The 15,537-nt window shown below is 42.0% G+C and overlaps 1 protein-coding gene across 1 annotated transcript; it reads right to left on the bottom strand.

Moving 5' to 3' along the window:
- Positions 1 to 282: 282 nt before the first annotated feature.
- Positions 283 to 15,111, bottom strand: LOC141809118 (myosin-4-like). The gene is made up of 39 exons (XM_074695942.1): positions 14,274 to 15,111; positions 13,842 to 13,985; positions 13,414 to 13,570; positions 13,156 to 13,183; positions 12,920 to 13,028; positions 12,709 to 12,801; positions 12,567 to 12,630; positions 12,386 to 12,484; positions 12,203 to 12,306; positions 11,992 to 12,130; positions 11,721 to 11,839; positions 11,478 to 11,627; positions 11,220 to 11,390; positions 10,821 to 11,127; positions 10,555 to 10,649; positions 10,187 to 10,274; positions 9,910 to 10,027; positions 9,126 to 9,249; positions 8,896 to 9,032; positions 8,456 to 8,711; positions 6,271 to 6,513; positions 6,011 to 6,187; positions 5,772 to 5,917; positions 5,586 to 5,676; positions 5,120 to 5,509; positions 4,909 to 5,035; positions 4,665 to 4,783; positions 3,692 to 3,888; positions 3,412 to 3,595; positions 3,010 to 3,175; positions 2,806 to 2,930; positions 2,432 to 2,740; positions 2,152 to 2,355; positions 1,615 to 1,740; positions 1,352 to 1,522; positions 1,097 to 1,201; positions 864 to 959; positions 652 to 783; positions 283 to 574 (listed from the first exon to the last, which is right to left on the bottom strand). The coding sequence occupies exons 1-39, from the start codon at positions 14,475 to 14,477 to the stop codon at positions 554 to 556; spliced, it is 5,835 nt and encodes a 1,944-aa protein (XP_074552043.1). The 5' UTR covers positions 14,478 to 15,111; the 3' UTR covers positions 283 to 553.
- Positions 15,112 to 15,537: the final 426 nt, after the last annotated feature.

The following is a 15,537-nucleotide window of genomic DNA, read 5'->3' as shown; positions in this document are numbered from 1 at the left end:
CGCCCACTAAATCAGAGCGTTTTGAACAGAGGGGCTATGAGAGCCTGGAAACAATGCTGCTGTGCTTGATTTATTGGCTTTTTGGACCAAAACATGTTACTACCATTTCATGAAGACATCAATGATCCATATTAAACTGCAGAAAAGGAGCAGAATATGGGACCTTTAACTGATTGTGAGGAAGATAAGTAGATTTCTTGTTCATTAAAAATATAACAAAGAGTGTTTTCATTCATATTTTATTGATATTAAAGCAACATACATCAGCTACAAAAACGCAGTTATCATCATCATCATTATTTCTGACTTAAAGCCACAATGTGGAGCATTCAAATCCCTGTTGAGTGCCCTCTGGTGTTGGTATCCCATATAACACACATTTCTAATTAGATGGTACGTTTGAGATGAACAGTTTTCACACTGGCTGATGTGAAAGAGTTTGTGTTAAAAGAAATGATTTAAGGCTTTGAAGTCAGAATTAATGAATACGTTAAGAGTATGCTGCACTATCGCAGACACACAGTGGAATTAACCCCATCATGGTGACCAGAGACTATTCGCAGCTGTCTTTACTCTGGAAATCAGAACACAATAATCAGAAAATAAATAAGGATCAGTCCGAAATGTGACTGGTCAGGAAGACCGACTCACCTTGTTCAAGTCTCGACTCTTCACCTTCATCTTGTTGATCTGAGACTCGGCGATGTCGGCTCGCTCCTCCGCCTCCTCCAGATCGTGCTGCACCTTTCTCAGCTTTGTCATGTGAGCATTAGCTTGCTCCTCCTGCCAGGAGACGGTCACAGTGATAAATAACAAAAATAAACAAATAAATCAGGATAGTAAGAATATGATCGGATACTCACGGCCTCTTCAGCCTGCCTCTTGTACACTTTGACCTTCAGCTGCAGTTTGTCCACCAGGTCCTGCAGCCTCATCATGTTCTTCTTATCCTCATCAGACTGAGACAGGAAGTTAAAGAGTTAATGAGAGTTTTAAAGGAAAAACTATTTTCTTGTGTTCACTCAGAGTGTTTTTGTGCTTTTATTTTGTTAGATGACCTGAATTCTTTCTTAAACCAGTTGTGCTGACAGTTTACCTGATAGGTGAGCTCTTTAACCCTGCGCTCAAGTTTGCGGATTCCTTTCACAGAGTCTGATCCGTGTCTCTGCTCAGTCTCCAACTCGTTCTCCAGCTCACGAACCTGCACACGAGTTTGGTTTCAAAGTCAAAGGAAGAGACTGAAACTTACAAAGCAAATCCTTCCACTTTGTCCACAGTGGGGGGAGAAATTCTCTATTTCCAAAACTTTCTCTCAGGAGCTCTTGAGACAGATAAGGTCATGAATCAATACCCGGCTCTCCAGTTTCTGCATCTGCTTCTTCCCGCCCTTCATGGCAATGTTTTCTGCCTCGTCCAGTCGGTGCTGCAGGTCCTTCACCGTCACCTCCAGGTTCTTTTTCATCCGCTCCAGGTGAGCACAGGTGTCCTGCTCTTTCTTCAGCTCCTCAGCCATCATAGCCGCCTAGAAAAAAAGACATAAAACAACTAATAACTAAAAAAAAATTCAGCAGATGAAGCGATATGGTTTATAAATCATATCTGATGTTTTCTTACATCAGTGACAGCTTTCTTTGCTTTTTCCTCTGCGTTCCTCGCCGTCTGGATGCTGTCCTCCATCTCAGCCTGAACGTTGGACAGGTCAGCCTCCAGTTTCTTACGGCTGTTCAGCAAACTGCTGTTCTGTTGGATGTTGTGAAATAATAGGATGTGTTAAAAATATAGAGGAACATAATGATGTATTTTTTAACATAATTAAATAGTCTCTAAAATAAAAGCCATTTTTTAGAAAAGAAATACTAAATTAATATTTCACCTCTCTGTGTGACTTTGTCTAGATTTTAGAGCTGAAAATAGCTAATATTTCAGAAATAAGACTGAAAGAAAAGAGTAAGAAAGAAAAGAAATGAATTTGATTCTTACAAAAACCATCCTGACAGGCAGCAACAACTGAGACTAAAATATGAGGCATGAATTAAGTCCCAAAAATGTAGTTCCCTGAATGGCCACTAGAGGCTTCCCCTGAGTGAGTTAAACCCCATAAAGTCCCATGTTAAAAAAAAAAACAAGAACAGACAGAGGTGTGTTTCTCACCTGTGTGTGCAGCAGCTGCAGCCTCTCACTAGCATCCAGTAGCTCCTGCTCAGCGAGCTTGCGGCTCCTCTCGGTTTGCTCCAGAGCTCCTCGGATCTCCTCCATCTCTGCCTGCATCAGGTTACTCCTCCTCTCTGACAGCGCCACCTGCTCCTTCATGTCATCACTGCTCCTCAGAGCATCATCCAGCTGAATCTGAATTTCCTGTTTAGACAGAGACAACACTCCCCAGTCCCATTCCTATTCCTTTCTGTATTTTCTGTCTTTAGAAGAACTTTACCTTGAGCTGTCCCTGGATGTTCCTCAGCTGTTTCTGGGACTCGGCCGCCTGTCTGTTGGCGTGGCTCAGCTGGATCTCCATCTCGTTCAGGTCTCCCTCCATCTTCTTCTTCAGTCTCAGGGCGTCGTTCCTGCTGCGGACCTCGGCGTCCAGCGTGCTCTGCATGGTGTCTATGATTCTCTGACTGTTCCTTTTCATCTGCTCTGTCTCTTCATCCTTCTCTGCCAGCTTCTTGTCGACCTCAGATTTCACCTGGTTCAGCTCCAGTTGGACTCGCAGGACCTTGGACTCTCCGTGCTCCAGAGAAGCCTGAGAAAAGACCAAAAATTAGCCTCAAAATTATTTAAGTGCTTCAGATTTCTTTTTTTTCTCACCTCAGCTTCCTCCAGAGATGTTTGAGCCTCCAGTTTCTCCTGCTCGGCCTGTTTTTTGGATTTCTCCAGCTCATGGATGGTTTTTCCAGTTTCTCCCAGCTGCTCAGTCAGATCCATGATTTCCTCTGAAAACAAAGAGTGAGATGTTTTATTTCTGATTTTAAAAATCCAGTGTGTGCTTAGAAAGAGTCAGCTCTGACATACGCTGCAGGTTTTTATTTTCTCGCTTGAGCGTCTCCAGATGTTCCAGACATTCCTCCAAGGTATTCTTCAACTTAAAATTCTCCGTTCCCATTTCTCGAGCCTCTTTTACAGCTGACTCCAGCTCTGCCTGACCCTCCTCGTACTTCTGCTTCCACTCTGACAAAACCTAGGAGAAAAACTTTAATCAATATTTCAAACTCAAGACAAGAAATCTGATTTATTGTCTTCTTATTTTAGCTGAAGCTTCTACTGCTCCTTCAAATGTTTCTGTAGGAGGAACAGCTGAACAACATGAGAGTCACAAACCTTAAGCAGGACTTCCCAGTCAGTATAAACTCTGTGGATGAAACCCCTTAGTGTGAAATTGGTGGAGAGATTAATTAAAATACTTTTAAATTGAACCTTGTCGAAGTTTCTCTGTTTCTTGTCGAGAGCCGCAGCAGCCGCGTTGGATCTCTCCACGTCCATCATCAGATCATCCACCTCCCCCTGCAGACGCTGCTTTGTCTTCTCCAGAGACGAACACTTGGAGTTCGCTGCCTCCACTGCCTCCTCTGCTTCCTGCAGACGCAATGCCAGCTTCTTCCTGCAGAGGGCGACATCACGAGACCAGATTATATCCTGTCAACTTTCATGAGATCAAACCAATCTGATCTCATTAGTTAGAAGGTTTTTTTCTCACTTTGCTTCCTCAAGCTCCTCTGTGCGCTGGATGGCGTCTGTCTCGTATTTCGTCCTCCACTGGGAGACGTCGCTGTTGGCTTTGGACAGGCAGCGATGGAGCTCGGCTTTGGCCTCCTGCTCCTCCTCGTACTGCTCCCTGAGCAACTCGCAGTCATGACGGGATGCTTGGAGGGCGTGAGCCAGAGCGCTCTTAGCCTTAAGAGTAAGAACAAATTTATCAGAACTATTTCTCAATGTTTCTTTACAGCTCACAGTGCTATCTTTGAACTTGAAGTGATACTCCGGGATGGAACAAGTTGGGTCCTATCACAAGGTTTAGGGCAGAAATTACCCCTACAGCAGTGTTTTTGTGCAGCAGAAGCCCAGCGCGCACGCACCAAACACCCCCTCCCTGCTCGTCTGCCGGTTTCCTCTGCACTCAGACGGGGCCATTTTTTACTTGACCAAAAACCCAAATAAACTGACTCCCACTAAAAACATCTGATATCGGTCTGCATTCACGCTTTATTTAGAGAAATTTCAGCGCATTACTTTCACAAAAAAACACCACTACATAAGGCTCTAGTTCTCATCGTGTCGTAAAACGATGCTACCTCCGCTGCAGAGCCACAGCTGACTACGAGGCGCTCGCCGCTTAGTGTATTATGAATTATGCAATAACAACGTAAAGATGAGTGATTATGAGAGCGAGGCTGACCTTCCGTTTACTTTGAATAAAGCGTAAATGCAGACCGATATCAGATTTTTTCAGTGGGAGTCCGTTTCTTTGTGTTTTTGGTCAAGTAAAATATGGCCCCGTCTGAGTGCAGAGGAAACCAGCTGACGAGTAGGGAGGGGGTGTTTGGTGCGAGCGCCCTGGGCTTCTGCTGCTCAAAAACACTGCTGTAGGGGTAATGTCTGCCCTAAACCTTGCGATAGGACCCAACTTGTTCCATCCCGGAGTATCACTTTAACGCGTCTCTTGGGCTCACCTTCACCTCCTCCTCATGGAGTCTCTTCAGCTCTTCGATTTGCTGAACGTACGCCTGCTTTCCTCGAGTTAACTGCGACATTAAGGATTCTTTTTCTTCGAGCTGACGAGACATCTCAGCTGGATGGGAAACAATAAGGGATGATTTATCCGTGAGTGTGAGCTCAATAATAAACACGTTCAGATAAATGTTAATCTATAACTCCTGACACTCTTCTTTAAATGAGTGACAAAGTGTCTCTCACCGTTTTCTGTCTGCAGTCGAGCTTTCTGACTGGACAGGTCGTTGATGAGCCTCAGATGTTCTTCTTCTTTGGTTTTCACCTCGCTCAGCTGATCCTCCAGCGAGCGGCTCATTTTCTCCAAGTTAATCTTCATTTAAAAAAGAAGGAGGGTGTGATATTTAAGTCTCTAATTGGACTTGAGGATTCAAACTTTGAGGACTCGATGGCTAACCTTAGCTTTAGCTGTGCTCTCCATGTTGGAGACCAAGTCGTCCAACTCCATCTTCAGCTCGCTCTTTTCCTTCTCCAGCTTCTGTCGGACTCTCTGGATGTTATCCAGCTGTTCTCCCAGCTCGGCTGTGCTGTCTGCGTGTTTCTTCCTCAGGGCGGCTGTGGTGGCCTCGTGTTGCAGCGAACTCTCCTCCAGATCTCTGCGAAGTTTCTGAAACTCTGCTTCCCTCTTCTTGTTCATCTCCACCTGAGCGGCAGTCGCGCCTCCTGCTTCCTCCAGACGCTCACTCACCTCCTCAAGCTCTCTGGACAGGTCACACCTCTGCTTCTCCACTTTGGCTCGGGTTGAACGCTCAGCCTCGATTTCCTCTTCCAGCTCCTCGATACGGGCCTGAGGACAAAAATCCAAGAGGTGTGTGATTTATTTTCTAATCAGTTTTAAACTAAAGCAGAGTCTGAAGCTTCACCTGCAGCTCTTTGATCTTCTTCTGCAGCTGGACGCTCAGAGCTTGTTCGTCCTCGAGCTTCGACTGCAGCTGAGACCACTCAAAGTCTTTCCTGAAAAGTCAAACTTCTGTTGAATTCACCTGAAAGTGTCTCACTTTTATCAGCCAGCAGAGTGAAGAACCAGATTTATTTAAGACGAGACTCACTTCTTCATCTTCTCATCAAGCTGCTGCTTTTCATTCTCCAGATCCATGATGGACTCCTGAGACAGTTTCAGATCTCCCTCCAGCTTCCTCTTCGCTCGCTCCAGATCCATGCGGATCTTCTTCTCCTGTTCCAGAGACGCCTCCAGCTTTTAAACAAAGTGACTAAAATTAACCACACATCTTAAACTTGAAATACAAATACAATACAAATGTTATAATCTGGAACGCAGTGCTCTCACCTGATCCACCTGCTGCTCCAGTTTGGTCTTGGCTTTGCTCACGGTGTTCAGTTTGTCCTCCTCGGCCTGCAGGTCATCCAACGTCTGCTGATGAGCCTCCTGCAGAGCTTTTTTCTCCTTCGACAGCTTCCCGAGGTTTTCATCCTGACTCATGAGCTCTTCTGTCAGATTTTTCACCTGAACATTGACAGCTAACGTGAAAATTCCTCCTTAAACAAAAGAATAATTCAACTGTAATCTTTAAAAAATGAACTCTGAACCTTGTTTTCCACGGCATGTTTCTCTTTCTCCACTTTAGCAAGTGTCAGCTCTAAGTCGTCGATGTCTCTCTTCAGCTCTGAGGTCTCGTCCTCCAGCTTCCTTTTCTTGGCGGTCAGCTCAGCGTTCACCTCCTCCTCGTCCTCCAGACGCTCCATCACCTCCTTCAGTTTGGCCTCGAGCTGGATCTTACTTTTAATGAGACCTTCACACCTCTCCTCTGCATCCTGGAGACTGTCTGCCTCCTAAAACAGATTTGAATTTATTAACTTATTTGATCGGGACAATGCAGTTTAACATAGTTCACAACAAAGCATGAATCTGATGTGCTTTACAGAGAGTTTATAGTGAGTGATAATTTCCAAATCTTGCTTCTAGTTGGACATTTAAGTAATTAGATCATAAAATGTGAATTTACCAAGGGGCAACATCTGGTCAATAAAAATTGGGCCTATGCGCAAGTGCTGAAAGTCGCTGTTCATCGAGAATCTGCTTGAGGCTGGCTGCAGAAAGACAGGAAGTCACGTACACACCCAGCCATAAAAACAGACTTTTATAACATTAAAAAACAGCCTGGTTTAAAAAACAGCTCGGGTCCAAAACGTTGAATTCACTCACTGTATGGTAAGTGATTTTTTTTTCTATCTCTGCGGTTTAGAAGTTATTAGAATCGTTTCATTTTCCAATCGGAGACACAGCTCAGGTCACGTGACAGACGGGTGACGTCACGGATGCTTTGTCCATGTTTTATTCAGACATTTACCAGCAATAAAATGGCAAAAAAATACAGGATGACAGTAAAATAAAAAAAACACATCGACCTAAAAAACAACAAACCCCCAGTTCAAACGGGAAATTAAAAACATGGCAGACTAAGAATGGTCACAGCTCTGTTTTGCTTTCAGCCAGCCCTTGACCTTAACAGTGAAGGTTTTTACATCTATTTTCAGTTTAATTTCAGTTGGTAATAAATTCCAGAGTTTTCCCCCTTTAACTGAGAAGTCTGACTGTCCAAATCTTTTTTTTTAATTATACAGTTTCCATTCACTGTACTTCTTGTTATTCTGATGCTGCTCTGCTTTTGAACAAATCTGGATTGAGGTTCAGGGGCCAGATTATTGACACATTTAAAAACTAATTTGAGGAAATAGAGGTAGATTATATTTTTTTCAGAATGTGGCAGTGACGCCTATGAATGTTTTTTTTTGTCTATTGTTGTAAGAGCTTTATTGTACAAGAATGAGAGATTTGTAATAGTTGAAGATGAACCCTGAGCCAAAACTGTCATACAATAGGAGAAATGAGAAAAGATCATGGAGTGCATCAATATCTGAGCTGCTTGAGTCAGTATGTACTGTCAAATAAATTTGAAACAATTTACATTGCTCCTTATGATTTGGTGATCACAAAGATCACAACCATGTATGCCAAACCCATAGACTGTAAAAAAGATGGACGTCATCTTGCTCGGCTCGAAGTGAGGTCGCCACAAAAAACGCTCCCCCTGGTGGCTGGCTGCAGTATAGGTCAAACAATCCATCAAAAAATAATCTAAAAATCAGTCATTCCAGATGGGCTGTGGTCAAACTTAAAAAAATGAATACATGTTGCAGAAATGTTTCTCACATTTGATTGTTGTGGTGATTTGGAGATATTATTTGGCTGCCTTGAATTCAAGTCCTCTTTTTTTTCTGAAAGGTTTCATTTTTGTTAGTTATACAAGGTTAAAAACTGAGTTACCTTTAACGATGACAGCTGCTGTTCATGTGTATTCTTTATCAAGGATTCTATAATATATTGGGAGGGAGAGCCAAGAAGAGATTAGACTCTCAAAGAAAGAAACTATTATTAATTTTGTCACCCGGCCCCACTCAGATTCTCTCTGAGTCCCTCACAGTCACTACTGCACAGACTCTGGCTGCACAACAGCTACCTGTGACGGGAGTATTTTGGCTTTAAAACCATCCAATGGTAATTTGCAGAGCCATGCTATCCACTCTTTTTGCAGTTTATGTTCAAACCTAAGCTGTGGATCTAAAATAAACCTCCAAGAATTTGAATTAATCAACTTCTTGTATGTTTCTGTTACAATCAGAATAACTGTCACAGTAAATTTGGTGAGTCCAGCCAGTGATTCTAAAAATGTTTGATTTCTTTTTTTGTAATAACAGAGCAGACTGAACTTACGGCCTGAACCTGCAGCAGCAGGTCGTTCTTCTCCTGGACGATGGACACCATTTTCTCCTCGAGCTCTCTGCGTCTGTGCTCGGACTTGTTCAGGTCCTCTGTGAGTTTGGTGAAATCTACCTTCATTTGAGCCATTTCCTTCTCAGCCTCAGCGCTCTTTAGCAGAGGTTTGAGCTTAAAGTACAGCTTCATCCAGGGCCAGTGCTGCACGTTCATAAAGGAGCGGAAGTTGTACTGGATGGTGTAGATGGCCTCCCTGTCAGAGTGAAAACAAGATTACTCAACTCTGATTTCAAAGCTTTAACAAGCTGATGGATTGATAGAACAAAGACTTAGCTTTGCTTGGGGGTACTTAAAAACATTCAAAATCACATTCAGATATATCTAACACAACATATTCTGTGTCACATTTAAACCAATGATTAATCAAACACTTTTACTTTCTGGCCATCATCTTCTGAAACTCGACCCGGACAAGGAAAGCTCGACAAAGAGCCTGAGTCGATGTCACCACCTGAGCCAAACGCTCATCTCTCATCTCCTCCAGGGCGCCAAGCAGGCCAGCTTTAAAGAACACCTAAAATGAAAGCGATCAGTAATCTGAAAACACCAGCTCTCAATCTCTAAACAGTGACATCTCTGCATTAACAGCTTTTTTAAAAAAGAAAACCTTTGTGTGTCCAAATTTGTACTGCGTGTGGTCGACGTCGATGGAGCCCAGGAGTTTCTCTGCAGCTTTCTTGTTGTCCATGAACATCCCCTCAGGGACAGCGCTGGCATTCAGGATCCTGTACCTGATAGATGACACCAAAAGGGTTTGTATCAAAGACTGTTAAAAAAATGGACGTCATCTTGTTTGGCTCGAAGTGAGGTCCCACAAACACTGCTCCACCTGGTGGCTGGCTGCAGGATAGGTAAAAAAAAATCCAGCTCCCCAGCCATTCCAGATGGGCTGTGGTCAAACTTTAAAAAAATTAATTCATGGTGTAGAAATGTTTCTCACATTTGATTGCTGTGGTGATTTGAAGATATTATTGGGCTGCCTTGTATCCAAGTCCTCTTTTTTCTGAAAGGTTATTATTCGTTATAAAAGGTTAAAAACTGAGTTTTACGTCATATTTAATGATCATTGACAGCTACTGTTCTTGTGTATTTTTGATCGAGAATTGTAAAATATGTGGGGAGGGACAGCCAAGAAGTGATTAGACTCTCAAAAGGACAAAAAAATATATATTTTTGTCACCTGGCTCCACTCAGATTCTCTCTTAGCCCCTACTGCGTAGACTCTGGTTGCACAACTGCTGTCAATGGCTGCGCCTGTGACGGGGGTGTTTTGGCTTCAAAACTGTACAAAAGTAAATGGCAGAGCCACACTGTCCACTGTATATACAGTCTATGGTTTATGTAGATCGACTATTAGACTAAAGACGCATGAAAACAGTTACTTCATTTACCTCTGCTTAAAATCCCCATAGAGGATCCTGCTGGGAAATCCTTTCCTGCAGATCCGGATTCCCTCCAAGACGCCGTTACAGCGAAGTTGATGGATAACCAGGTGGTTGTCCATGGAGCCTTTAACAGACACGGACAATTACTTTTGGGGGTTATTTGGATACAGAAAGCATCAGTGATGGTGTGAAAAATAGATCAAGGTTTAAAAGCAACACATGCTGCCATCCAGACAGACTGTTAAAAGAAAACCTGAAAGTATAAAGAGAGCATCAAAATCACCTGGAGTTTTGGTCTCATTGGGAATCAGACAGCGCACAAAGTGAGGATGAGTTGTTCTCAGGTTTGTCATGAGTTTCCCCAGATTCTCCTGAAAGAAAATTAAAAACGTGTTTGGGTTTTTGTTGTTAAGAGTTTCAGTTTCCATTTCGTATGTTTTTTAATTTTCAGAAGTTCAGCCATCAGAAATGTTTATGATTTCAGCTACAGCTGGGAGATTAGTGTTGATCTAAGACATAAAATCATGAGGGGAGTTTTAAAAGTTTGGTTTCTGTCTAAGTCATTGGCCCAATCTGTAAAGTGAAATAAATCAAAGATATTAAGATGAAACAAACGAAACATGTTTCAGCTAACATGAGTTAGCCTCGTACCCTAAATAGCGCTGATACAGTTTGGAAAGACGCTCCTTTCTTCTTGGCTCCTTTTTTAGCTCCTCCTCCTCCACCTGTTGCTGCTGCTGCTGCCTCTGAATCAGTAATACATGAATGTTACAGCATAAAAAACTAATTTTTATGCATTAATGTGATAAATTCGATACTGTTATTTTTCACTTTGCGAGTCACTTCTGTACACACAAACTGAAATCAGGCCTGAATCAAAAATTCAGTTAAACTCAGCGTTTTAGAACTGAGCATACCCTCTGGGCCGGAGAAGCTGGCATACAGCATGGCAAGTATTTTCACTGAGGATTTTTGGTACAGCTGGATCACCGTGTCGTTCAGAGGATCTTTGTTCTTCTCCAGCCAGCCACTGATGTTATAGTCCACAGTTCCTGCGTAATGCATCAGAGTGAAGTGAGCCTCAGGTTTCCCTTTGACCACCTTCGGCTTCAGGAAGCAGTTGTTCTTCCCCAGGTGTTGGTCGTACAGTTTGTTCTTAAAGGACGTGTCAGAAGATTTTGGGAACATACACTCCTCTTCGAGGATGGAGAAGATCCCCATCGGCTGCAAACACATTTAATAAAAGAAAAACATTAACAACCATAAATTCAGTAAATATTGGTATTGACCGAAAACTGAAGTTCAAATAATCTCACCTTCTCAATGAGCTCAATGCAGGCTGCTAAGTCCATCCCAAAGTCGATGAACTCCCAGTCGATCCCCTCCTTCTTGTACTCTTCTTGTTCCAGCACGAACATGTGGTGGTTGAAAAACTGTTGCAGTTTCTCATTTGTGAAGTTGATGCAGAGCTGCTCCATGCTATTATACTAGAAAACAAATAATGCAGGTGATGAAATATAAAATTTGTGATGCCTTTGGCTGAAAACTGAAATCAACAGGCTCTGAACACTCACGTCAAAGATTTCGAACCCTGCGATGTCAAGGACGCCAATGAAATGTTGACGTGACTGTTTGGTGTCAAGCTGCTGGTTTATACGGACAACCATCCAAAGGAACATCTTCTCATAGACTGATTTAGCCAGAGCACCAATAGCATTATAGACCTGCAGAGATGTGATAAGAATTACACAGAAGAAATACTGATACACTGATTCAATTACTAATAGCACAAAAATTACGTATTAAATGTGTCTGACCTGCTGCACATTCTGTGCTTTGGTCACATACTCATTCCCAACTTTGACTCGGGGGTAACACAGAGCTTTGAGCAGATCAGCTGAGTTTAGACCCATCAGGTACGCAGCTTTATCGGCCTCTGACAAAAAAAAAATCAGATAATAAAAAAGACTATTTTCTTTGGTTTAAACTTGTGTTTTTTTCTGTATGACTTAATATAAATGAACAAATGTGATATTAAATGTCTTTTTTTTTTCCTTCTGTTTCCTTATTCTGTATGATGATATCCACCCTCTGTGCCATCAGGCTCTGCCTGCTCCTCTCGCTGTTTCTGCTTGAACTTCATGTTCCCATAATGCATCACTGCTCCAGTCAGCTTATAGATGGACACTTTCTCTTCATTGGTGAAGCCCAGGATATCAAAAGCCTCCTGTGTTAAAATAAAAACATCAGCTAGAAAAAACAAACAGCAAAACAAAGCATATCAGCATGTTTGACTCACATCTGTGGCCATCAGCTCCTCAGCGTCATCGATGCTCTTCACGCTGATTTCTCCTTGGCTGACAAATGCAAAGTCATACGGGTTTGTGGTGATCAGAAGGAGATCTGAAAAGATGAAAAAAGCTTTAACATGTCTTCATAAATGACAATAATGACAATGAAATCAATCTGTGGTCTGTATCACCTATCAGTTCAGGCTTTTTGTTGCAGGTGAGCTGATAAAAGATGTGATAACTTCTCTCTGCTGACAGCTGGAACGTCACTCTCGACTTCTCCAGCAGATCTAGGACAGTGAAACCATCCTTAACTTTCACAAACATAATTTTTCTCAGTGTTTTTGTCTTTTCAGGTGTGTGTTGACTCACAAGTTTCTATGTCTGCAGAGGCCAGTTTGCCAGTTGCACCAAAGTGGATTCGAATAAATTTTCCCTGTTTCAAACAAAAAGAAATTAAAGTCACTGCGTTTAAATGAACTCATGTGAAAGCAAAACACATCTTTCATCTTACAAAACGAGATGAATTATCGTTCCTCATCGTCTTGGCGTTTCCAAATGCTTCCAGCAAAGGGTTGGCCTGGATGATCTGATCCTCCAGGGTTCCCTAAACCAACAGAAACATGAAAACCAGACTCAAATTAAACATAATATTACCTGGTAAAATGAACTATTCTCACATTACAATTGTCATAAAAAAAAACAGCTTCCCAGCATCTGCTAACCTTCATTTTACCATTCGCCTCCTTCTTCTTATCTCCAGAAACTGCGATCGTCGCAAAATACTGAATAACTCGTTTCGTGTTGACGGTCTTTCCCGCACCTGATTCTCCACTAGCATAAAAAAAAATATTGTATTAAATGTCTTATTTCATATCTTTTCACACAAAAAATGTAACTGATTATCTTAAAGACTGATAACTTTTCTTGAAAATGACAAACTCACGATCCTTGAACTTACGTGATGAGAATAGACTGATTTTCTCGATCTGAGGACGTAAATGGCGGAATCAGAAGTTAGCTTTGACTCCGGAGCTAACAGCACATTCGCATAACGATAGAGATACATTTATATAATTAGCATAAACATGTATCAATTGGTGTGAGTGTAGAAAATCTGTTTTTTAAGTTTAATACTGAACTGTACGTGAATGTAATTAAATTCTTCGACGTACATTGGCATGAACCTAATGAACCAGTTAGCCCGAAATTAGCCTACCTGTTAGCATGAACTGATAAGCGTTATCCGACAGAGCGAAGATGTGAGGCGGGACCTCCATCCTCTTCTTCCCTCTGTAGGCTCGGACCACCTCGGGGTTGTAAACCGGGAGCCATTTGTAGGGATTCACCGTCACACAGAAGAGCCCGGAGTAAGTCTGAAAACACCAAAAGGCTAAGCTAACAGCTACACTATCATCACTGTGTTAGCAACGAGTGTTTTACATGACAGATGTTGCATTGAGGCAGATAAGATGATGACACCTAGTGGTGACTTAGGGTAAATGTAATGTAACCTCTCAAATATAAAAAAAAGAATATGACATGATTAACTGACATCTCTGTGTAGCTCTGATCATCTTTATGGTTTTTAAAGCGCTGATTTTAACTCAGCTGTGGTATCTGATATTTTGTTTTAAAGATACATACATAGATCATCCAGGCAGCGTATCTCTCTTTCAGGTTGAACAGGACAGCAGGTTCATGGAGGTGAGTCATCATCACCATGTCCTCGATCTTATCAAACTTTGGAGGATTCATGGGAAACACCTGTTCCTCTTTGACCGTCACCGTCTGAGTACATAACACCAGGTCAGTACAACTTAAGCACTAAAGGTTTGAAATATTTCAAAAGTGAAAACAAACTGGAGATTCACTGGCTGAAAACACACAACTCCTTAACATCTGTCATTGATGAGAGAAACTGTATGATGCCTACAGTTACATATCTGACCATTTAAAAACACAGCACAAACTAAATGAGCACAGAAACAGTCTAAAGCAGCTTTGAAAGAATGACTGTCCTGATTTTTACTTCATCAGACATTCAGACTTTAATAAAACACTTGGTTGGTCACTCACCCGGTCATCTTGTGTCTTTGCTGTCACGTTTGCACCATCTCTATCTGTGATCTCAGCCTTCACATACAGCTCCTTTTCATCGCTGACAAAACATGCAGTCTTGCTGTCAAACGGGCGACTCTGAGCCTCTGTCCTCTCACGTTCAGACTTACGGAGGAATGGGGCCGCTGGCCCAAAGATTGCCATCTCTCCATCAGTGCTCATTTTATCACCTAAGTGACAGAAAATACTCAAATTTTCACTCTTTGTCTTTTGCAAAAATTCACTTACGTAACAATTTTATCATTACAGTCCAGTCCTCTTAATTCTACGTTGAATAAATCATCTTAAACTCACCTTCTTACTGCAGGATCCAGCAACAGTATGTTCCTCTTTTCAAGGTTGTTAAAAAGACAAATTTTCAGGAACAAAGTTAAGAGAGACTAAACGGTGTGTTCTCACCTTCCCGTTAACACAAACAGTGTGTATGTTCCTGTCTTTTATAGATGTGTGTGTCCTCAGTGTAACCTCATCTTTTCTTTACATGGACATGAAAAGATGAGGTTACACAGACCTGATAATTATCAGGATTAAATGCACACACATACACACGTTTTCACACTTGGAGGTTAAAGACACAACCCAGACATGTAAATCAACGTCATGGACAACTATGTAACAAAAAGGCTAGTTGGGATTATTAAAATAAACAGCTTGAAGTGCCTAAAATAAGATTTTAAATCAACATAGTTTTTTAAACCAATGTAATAATATCATGTGAACCAGCGTTCATGTGGGTCAGTGTGAATGTAAACCAGTTTTTTGTGAGATATGAACCCAGAAAACGGCGCGGATGAGAGCTGATTTTGCTCTGGTGTAACCGAGGCATTTGCAGAAGCATCTTGTTGGTGAAGCAGCAGGACTAATTTCTTTCCCCTGGTATAAAAGTGAAGTAAAATAAGCTTAAACTTTTGGGAGGAATGTCAAAGATCCCTCAGGGTACAGTTCACCGCAGGACAGCTTCCCGTTAACTGCAGCAGACGTGGAAAGTTCAACGACTCTTTTGAAACAGAATTTATTGTCTTTATTTACAGGATTATTGATGAGATTATTTCAGGATTATCACAGACAGTTGACAGGAAATACAGGAAGCTACCTTAACAAAGGGACAGCCAATCAGAGCCCAGCATCTTCCTTTCCTATTGTTTCTGTCTAAAGTTAGACCGTAGGAGGTCGGTGAGGTCACGTCAGTGTGAGGTCAGAAAGGACAATGAGGATGTTAGCT

The sequence above is a fragment of the Halichoeres trimaculatus genome, unplaced genomic scaffold, assembly GCF_033239565.1.
Source record: "Halichoeres trimaculatus isolate MK-OKI-2021-1 unplaced genomic scaffold, fHalTri1.1 fHalTri1_scaffold_20, whole genome shotgun sequence".
Lineage (NCBI taxonomy): Eukaryota > Metazoa > Chordata > Actinopteri > Labriformes > Labridae > Halichoeres > Halichoeres trimaculatus.
The sequence above is the reverse complement of the archived record's forward strand: the minus strand, read 5'-3'. Positions and strand labels throughout refer to the sequence as shown.

Coding starts and splice junctions, on each gene's coding strand:
- LOC141809118 (XM_074695942.1), bottom strand. CDS start 14,477: ATGAGCACTGATGGAGAGATGGCAATCTTTGGGCCAGCGGCCCCATTC. Junction 13,029..13,155: donor AATCAGTCTATTCTCATCAC/GTAAGTTCAAGG, acceptor TTTTTATGCTAG/TGGAGAATCAGGTGCGGGAA. Junction 12,631..12,708: donor ACGATAATTCATCTCGTTTT/GTAAGATGAAAG, acceptor TGTTTGAAACAG/GGAAAATTTATTCGAATCCA.